Below are 8,944 nucleotides of genomic sequence, written 5' to 3'. Positions count from 1 at the left end.
CAACTATGAGAGACAAAATGGGGGGGGGGGAAATCCAGAAAATCACATTGTCTGATTTTTAAAGTATTTGCAAATGATGGTGGAAAATAAGTATTTGGTCACCTACAAACAAGCAAGATGTCTGGCTCTCACAGACCTGTAACTACTTCTTTAAGAGGCTCCTCTGTCCTCCACTCGTTACCTGTAGTAATGGCACCTGTTTGACCTTGTTATCAGTATAAAAGACACCTGTCCACAACCTCAAACAGTCACACTCCAAACTCCACTATGGCCAAGACCAAAGAGCTGTTGAAGGACACCAGAAACAAAATTGTAGACCTGCACCAGGCTGGGAAGACTGAATCTGCAATAGGCAAGCAGCTTGGTGTGAAGAAATCAACTGTGGGAGCAATAATTAGAAAATGGAAGACATACAAGACCACTGATAATCTCCCTCGATCTGGGGCTCCACGCAAGACCTCACCCCGTGGGGTCAAAATGATCACAAGAATGGTGAGCAAAAATCCCAGAACCACACGGGGGGACCTAGTGAATGACTTGCAGAGAGCTGGGACCAAAGTAACAAAGGCTACCATCAGTAACACACTACGCTGCCAGGGACTCAAATCCTGCAGTGCCAGATGTGTCCCCCTGCTGAAGCCAGTACATGTCTGGGCCCATCTGAAGTTTGCTAGAGAGCATTTGGATGATCCAGAAGAGGATTGGGAGAATGTCATATGGTCAGATGAAACCAAAGTAGAACGTTTTGGTCTAAACTCAACTTGTTGTGTTTGGAGGAGAGAGAATGCTGAGTTGCATCCAAAGAACACCATACCTACTGTGAAGCATGGGGGTGGAAACATCATGCTTTGGGGCTGTTTTTCTGCAAAGGGACCAGGACGACTGATCCGTGTAAAGGAAAGAATGAATGGGGCCATGCATCGTGAGATTTTGAGTGAACACCTCCTTCCATTAGCAAGGGCATTGAAGATGAAACGTGGCTGGGTCTTTCAGCATGACAATGGTCCCAAACACACCGCCCGGGCAATGAAGGAGTGGCTTCGTAAGAAGCATTTCAAGGTCCTGGAGTGGCCTAGCCAGTCTCCACATCTCAACCCCATGGAAAACCTTTGGAGGGAGTTGAAAGTCCGTGTTGCCCAGCGACAGCCCCAAAACATCACTGCTCTGGAGGAGATCTGCATGGAGGAATGGGCCAAAATACCAGCAACAGTGTGTGAAAACCTTGTGAAGACTTACAGAAAACGTTTGACCTCTGTCATTGCCAGCAAAGGATATATAACAAAGTACTGAGATGAACTTTTGATATTGACCAAATACTTATTTTCTACCATGATTTGCAAATAAATTCTTTAAAAATCAGACAATGTGATTTTCTGGATTTTTTTTCCCATTTTGTCTCTCATAGTTGAGGTATACCTATGATGAAAATTACAGGCCTCTCTCATCTTTTTAAGTGGGAGAACTTGCACAATTGGTGGCTGACTAAATACTTTTTTGCCCCACTGTACATTTAAACTGGGACAATCACTTTTCTGAAAACATGTCAGATCAACTGCAATCTCCTGGACCAGCACTCCAGTAATCCATCCAACCTGGCTGCTTGAGCTCAAAAATCTCTCAACTATCTCCCTGCAAAATTAGTATTACTTTATACCTCTTTAGGTACAGTAGTCATCTTTCTCTTTGCCCCTCCCCACAGTGTTAGAAAACGTCCTGAACTTACTAAAGTCAGCAACGAACAAGAATGCCTATTCTGACCAAAGAAAATCAGCAACATGCCTTGAAGTACAAAGCAACTATTTTCTGAGCAAAGTAGGACATGCACATGAAGCATATTAAAGTGGGGGGGGGGGAATCCACCCACATTACTTCTCAGGCAAGACTGGTACATTCACATTCACACAGGTAGTGGGCGAGTGTTCCATCAAGGTATGCAAAAAAGGTTTCATTACGCTCAATCAGCAGCACTATTCACACTTATTCCCAGCTAAGTGGGCTCAATATGGCATTCTTAGTGTTCAACACTGGTGAAATTAATCTAGATTTGTATCAATTTGTGAAACCATTTAGAAATGTGTTCCTCCCCAGTTACAAAAATAAATGTACCAAGGGGTACTCTGGAGCTAGATGATGGTATGAAAACTATCTCCCCTTGTCAACCAGGACCTAATTGTCAGAATGTGTATATCTCTCAGACAGAGAACTGGGTTGATTTTGAGCCCCCCTCATATAGAGAAGATACACACATATATATGTATGCAAAGTAAATGTACATCCCCCTAGCCTAAAACTGGTTGAATCTAAAGTTTGCAACCCCTGCTGAAATACAACCAGTACAGTTAGGTGGTTTAATTGTTTATAAAAGATTTACACCTTAACTTGTTTCTCTTTGCAAACAGACAATTATTGAGACTCAGTTATAACTGTTGAGTTTTCTTTGGAAAAGGAAAACTTTTTCCAGGCCAGTTTTGGTTCAGTTTACAGACAAATTCATTTGAGACATTACTGACACTGGTTAATACCTTCATGTGAAATCAGATACCAGTGAAACTGGTGTCTGCCCCAAACTGCGTCTGTCCAACATGTTAGAACTGCAACTCTCAGAATGCTGGGCAGACTGGAATCCTGGGTGCTGTCATCTCATCTTATTTGGAAGAATCCTAGATTGTGGGGTTAAGGTGCCCCAGCATTTGTAATCTTTTTCAGAGAGAGATGTAACATTACCCATGCCTTGGAATTTGTCTTCATGGAAGTTCAAGAACAAGGATTTCCAGCTTTAAGTTCCTTTATTAAAAAGATTGACAACCCCCACCCCCCGCTTGCCTTTCCCAATTGGGGAGATTGGTTTTAATTGGCTCAAAGGAAGGCTTAGGAAGTGTCTGGCAACAACTAACATGAATGCACAAAGGATAATTTAAGGACTGTTAATGGGAGGAATAAAGGGTCTAATTGCCAACAAGAATAACTAGTTCAGTATCCCAAGGTTTCCAAGGAAGAGAGAGATTCGTTCAATATGATTATGACTTACAGGTAGTCCTCACTTAATGACCACAATAGGGACTGGAAAATTGGTTGTTAAGCAAGTCGCCACGTGACCGGACCTGATTTTATGACCATTTTATAACAGTTGTTAAGTGAATCACAAGGTCATTAAATGAATCCAGCTTCTCCAATGGACTTTTTTGCTGGAATTCACTTCATGGGTACATGATTCGCTTAACGACTGCAGTGATTCGCTTAATGACTGTCGTAAAATGGTTGCAAATCACAATCATGTGACTGTGGAGGGTGGTGCGATGGTCATAAGTGTGAGTACAGGTTGTAAAGCACTTTTTCCAGGGCTGCTGTAACTTTGAACCATCATTAAACGAACAGTCATTAAGTGAGGACTACCTGTATTGCCTTAATCATGCCAACAAAACTATGAAAAGTCAAAATTTCCTGCTTTGCCCACTTACTTACTTTCTATCTCAAGATGGAATCCAACCAGAAGTCCTTTACTCTAGGTTAAACATAACTCAGGAGCCGCATTAATATGAAATTGGCCTTTAGTGGGGAAAAACAAAAGGTAAGGTTTCATATTGTGGTTAGTTACTTTTTGGAGACTTTCAACCATTTGGTAAAGATTCTTCCTAGCTGTCTGGAGCTGGGGATTGGTCTGAAACATCCACACATGTTGGTGAACATGTAGCACTGGTTGGATTAAGGAAGTGATGCTTTCTTCCTTGGCTCTGTCTTCCATCAAAATCTGCTTTGTAAACCTCATGATGTTTGCCTCTGGCAAACTATCTGAAGCGGAAGAAAGGGTTGGTATTTAAATCCATAGCATTACTATTCTGTTCCCTAATCCACAAGCACATACTGGAGGGGAATGACCCTTTAATGAAAACTATTTTAAAAGCAAATTCTAAGAACATTTCTAGCTATGACAGCAGAACTAGACAGATAAATTTGCCTTTTACGATTAACTCCTAGAGAGATAGCCCTTCTGGTCACTGTATAGACTGCATGGATATGTCCAATACTGCAAACTGGCTGAAAACTGAGTAACATGCAGACACATTCTGTGTTAAAAATAACCACTTCATAGAAAAAGCTGGCTTAGAAGAAATGGAGACTGTGTTAGAGGATAATACCAATCTCAGCATCCGAGTTTAGGGAAGGTTCTTGTTTTCTGTACTGGCTCTGTGCTAATAAAAAGGCAACAAGGATAGTGCCCTGCATGATATATTAATTCAGGAGATTAGAATGGTCTAAACTACAGGACAAATCAGTGTGTGCCACAGCTAGAGAAAGTGCATAGGTTCAGAGGCATGAAAGCAGATGAGAGTGTGCATGCGTGCAAGTATACTTATGTTGTGAGGACATCAAGAATGGCAGGAGAGGAAAGGAACTGTCTCCCTGCCTAAGACCTAAATGTACCTAAGCAAAAATGGAAGGGGCAGGACTGGAACTGAGAAGAGCAAAGGCGACAGCCCAAGAATGCTGGGATCAGTCCTTTTCCTGCTTGTGTTTGTTGTAACACCAACATTTCCCCATTCTCTAGAATGGAAAGACTTACTAATGGTTAGTCCAAGTTACTGTACAGCCCTAATCTGGAGACAACACACATCTGATGGGGGAACAGGCAGTGCTCTGGACATTACTTCCTTGGATCATGGCCTGTATTTGCAAGTGGATTTAGTTGTTCTTCCTCCCACTAAAATATCTTTATCAAAGCAGTAACAAAAGGAGGGGGTGAGAGAGGAGAAATGCCAGTTGGAACTGCCAGTGCAGTAGCAACAGCAGCAGGATCTCTCCTCTGAACTCAAACTACCTGTGGTGCCTGAGGAAGTAAGGTCAATATTTTAGAATCTTTGTTTTAAAAAAGGAGACGGCACAATGCTTTCTTTCCCCTCTGCCAAAACAAAAAACAAACCAACAACAACGAAAAGAAAATGAGAAAAGGTGGAAAACGATTCTACAAAAAAATCAAATTAGGAAATAAAAACCATCGCCTGGAAAAAGAGGTGGGCACACTTCACTGGAGGCCCTCGGCTGAGGTGCCTGCATCCCCATCATGGCTGCTGGTCTCAAAGTTGTGCTCCACACCCATGATGTCTGGCTCCATCTTGCCAGTGTCATTGATGAAGGTTGTGTAGGTGTCGCCTTCAGCCATCAGTAGTTTCAGTTTAGGGATCCAGCTCTTACGGACAACACGTCGTGCATTTGTGCACATATCAGCAGCAATTGCATTCATCTCACTCTCCTTGAAGTTCGGGGCAAAGTTCTGGCAATAAACTGAAGAAAGAAAATGAAGGTCCACCTTGATCACAGTTGCTATAGGGACAATTGGGAACATTCCCATGGCTCTTTGCCTCTCTCTGTTTCTAGCCTCAAGACCTACTCAAGCTTGAAGAGTCAGAGCCAAGTTTACAACTGCAGCAGCAACTGGGAGAAAGGACTAACTTCCAAGCTTTTAAATACAGCACTACATTTATCTGTGGTGTAAGCATTATAGATTTCAGTAACTCAAAGGGATTAAGTACAATGGACTAGCTAGATTTCCCGGGCTCCCCCATCTTTCCAGAGGGAAGTACTAGTTTACTCCTGTATTTTCTTCACTCTCCCACCAAAAATATTTTGAAGAGACACTCACACTTCACAGCATGCAGCACTCGGCTGTCAAGGGGTTTCCGGCTGGGGTCATTGGTGGAGGAGCGGATTCCAGTGCCACAACTGTTGGCAAGGGTGTTCCTAGCAATGGTTCAAAAGAAAGCAATTAAAACTTTATTACATGCTGTGTCTCAATGTGCTCTTCCTCTAAATGGCCAATTCTGTCCATTTGTATTCTATCTGTCTTTAGCTGAGTTCTTGTCTTGCTCCTTGAGCCCAGGACTACACCTCCAAAGCAGAAAGGCACACTAGGATGAGGAGGAGAAAACAGGAGGAAGAGACACACACACATACATACATACACTCCTTTCTCTATAACACAGCAGATCATTTACTCACCGGTCAAAGAAGGATGCTAGTAGCCGCCTGAGAAGCACTTTGTGCCGCGTCCCAGCACTAACATGGCAATTCATCAGCTGTGCCCGAGTGATGTACACATTAGTACCTGAGTAGAAACAAAGCCTGCTGTGTACATTTAAACTGGGTATAGACCAATGAACCATCTTATAAGCATCACCACAATATCAAATGCTTTATGTAATGGACAAGAGATAATGAGGTTAGGATGAGATTCATCCCATTTCTTGCTGCTTCCAATATTGTGATGCAGTACAATGGGCTGGCAAATAGGCTTCATTTGGTGGCTTTGATCCAGCTGCCAAGTCAGCTACACAAATGGCCTTTGTAATACTGAACATGAGCTGTTTGGGAGCCATATTTGTGGCTAGCAATTTTGGTGGCTTGCAGATGTCAGAGGACAAAGTCAAACCTAAGCAAGACAAGAGCTGTGAAATTCTATACATGTGGAATTGCTTGCAAAAAAGATTATTTTGCTGGATTGGAAGAGGCTTGTATCTTTAGCGACTCAGATCAGACAGAGTAAAAAAGATTTTGGCATGTGCACAGAGGCAGGAGCTGCTAAATATGACTGACTGAACTGAGGCACTGAACAGTTTCTTCTTTTTCTACTCAGTGCTGGCCACCAATCAGTAGGTGGTGTGTTAGTCCCTTGCAGGACAGGGGAAGCCCATAAAGACCAATTACCTATATGCCATATTCAGAAACTATACTCACCAAAAAGTCATAGGACATGATGGAGTCCTTTTCAGATCATTTTAACTGCTGCCATTGAGCAAAACTACAAGGATGAAACGTGGATCTGCTTTGGGCAAGCAATCCCCACAACAAATTGGACTCCAAATCTATACCCACGTGTAATGCCACACCCACTTCAGTGGAAAAAGGCATGCATAACGTTACTTTGTTATTCATTTTCCTCAGATCTCTTTTCCATGGCTCAGTATTCTGAGAGCTACAAAGTGTCATAACAGGCAATGCTAATACTCTTTCCTTTATAATTTTGGGAGCTAATTTTGGGGCATCTTTAAGTTATGTTGCCCAGAATAAGTAGACTTCCCAAAATCTCCTATAACGTAACAATCAGGATTGCTCTTCCCTTAGACACAACATTAACCCCAAAAAGAACAGAATTAATCTCAGGTAAGAGGTAAGCAAGATTTTTCTTATTTACTGAACTCAGTTTCAACACTAAGCAGGCCTACCTATCACAAGTTCCAGTTTCTCAGCTGGGTCACCCTCGTCATACAGCTTCGGATGGCATCGGTTTCCTATCTGGTTGATGAGCTCTGCAGGCAGTGAAGCTAAGTCCTGCCGCACTCGTATCCGGTTGCGAGACTCTGACTGCACCTGATCTGGCAGTGCTTCTACTTTTTCTGCTGGGAAAAGAAGAAAAGGAAGGACAGGAGGAAAATTGGAGAAAGAATGTGGTGAGTAGGTATGAAATGAAGGTACCAAGACTATTCTTCTCTTTGAAATGTTTAAACTCTGCAACTACATTTTCAATGCACTCTTGAAGAGTATTCTTAAGCAAGTCATTCAAATTCACAGATCCTCTTGAACTCAGAAATTACTGCCTTTTTTTTTAAATGGAATCACAACAACTATCTCCCAGGCACAGAATGTCATTTATGAGCTTATGTTTCAGTCCTTTTCCATAAAAATGTTGTAGTCTGGCTGTATTTCCTCACTATAACAAACAAAGGAAGCAAAGATGTGCAATGCTGACAGGTGGAGAAAATCCACTAGCGCTGGATTTGTTTATGTCATCTCATGCAGAAGATTGCTATTCCTCCTCCTCGTCCATATTTATAGGGCACATTCCCAAAATGTTTCACAAAAACTTCAGCCACCAGGGAAATATAGTCTGGGAAGCAATCTGAGAGGCTGAAAATTGCAGCTTTTCTAAAGTGATCGAATCCTCAATACTTATTTTTTCTTTATTTTTTAAAAACAAGCCATACACTATTTTTTTCAGCAGATTCAGCGATAGAATGCAATGCTTTAAAACTATCTACAACAAACAAACTAACGAAAAACAAAGGACATATGGTGCAGCAGACGTGAAGCAAAAAGAATTTGTCAAAGGCTGAAAAAAAGAAAAGTCCTCAGTTGCCTCTTACAAGGATGGCATGGAGTGCTTAAAGCACCTCTGATGGGATGCAATCCCAAAATATTAAAGTTAAAATAGAGAAAGACTCACTGGTTGTGGAGGTCAAGCTGGCCCAACCTCAGGTGAAACCTTCAGTAAGGTCTCCTCAGTCAATCCCTGAGACTAGGCTGTTGGGCTGTTGAGCCTTTTAGGTAAAAAAGAAACAACTGCTTGGATTTGGGTAGTATATGAACAAGCAATTTGTGAATGGCCTAAATGTACATATTACAGAAGAATGCTAGCTCAGGCCTGTCAGTAGGTGACAGGAACATTCTGCACTATACCATTTCCAGTATTTCTGAACTTTCTTTGAGGACAGCACCAGTAGCCCTGTTTAGAAGTCACCAAGGCAGAAATGACAACTCTTGATTTTGCTAAGCTTAAACATCTTGCTATGATTGTACTTTCCAATGTACATTTTTATTGGTTGTATTTCAGAAGATCTCCCAATCCTTGAGCAGAAAAGACATGAAAAGGTCCAGAAGACACAAGTTCCCATCATCTCTACTGTAGCATCCCAGGTTGACATTCAAAGTCGCAGTTACCCCCGCCCCTTACTTTATGTGTTCAGGTAGAGGCTGACAGCCATCTGTCATGGATATTGGTTTCCTGCATTGAGCAGGGAGTTCAACTTGATGATTTAAATTGTCCCCTCCTATTTTACTTCTATGAGCAAGAGAACAAAAGTCACCTGCAGAAAAAACATCTAGCCAATGCAGGCTCTCCCATTGTTGCTTGGCCTCAGAGTATGGACTCAAAGCCTTGGTCAGCCAGCTACTT

At 42.1% G+C, this 8,944-nt stretch overlaps 1 protein-coding gene across 5 annotated transcripts in view; it reads right to left on the bottom strand.

The window, feature by feature from the left end:
* The window catches only part of NACC1 (nucleus accumbens associated 1), a 29,436-nt gene continuing 20,492 nt past the window's right edge, over positions 1-8,944 (bottom strand). For 4 of the 5 annotated variants that reach the window (XM_007420959.4, XM_025168562.2, XM_088133588.1 and 1 more), the window contains 4 exons: positions 7,218-7,391; positions 5,995-6,100; positions 5,639-5,736; positions 1-5,280 (listed from right to left, as the gene is read on the bottom strand). In XM_007420959.4, coding sequence (XP_007421021.1) covers positions 5,021-5,280; positions 5,639-5,736; positions 5,995-6,100; positions 7,218-7,391 — 638 coding nt within the window. In that variant the 3' untranslated portion in view covers positions 1-5,020. The remainder of the gene's footprint in view (positions 5,281-5,638; positions 5,737-5,994; positions 6,101-7,217; positions 7,392-8,944) is intronic. The other variant, XM_088133587.1, reaches the window with a different exon arrangement.

Source organism: Python bivittatus, unplaced genomic scaffold (genome assembly GCF_059951505.1).
Source record: "Python bivittatus isolate LINGU-HERP-01145 unplaced genomic scaffold, Pbiv_v1 ctg000080_np1212, whole genome shotgun sequence".
NCBI lineage: Eukaryota > Metazoa > Chordata > Lepidosauria > Squamata > Pythonidae > Python > Python bivittatus.
This window is presented reverse-complemented; position numbering and strand designations above follow the sequence as displayed.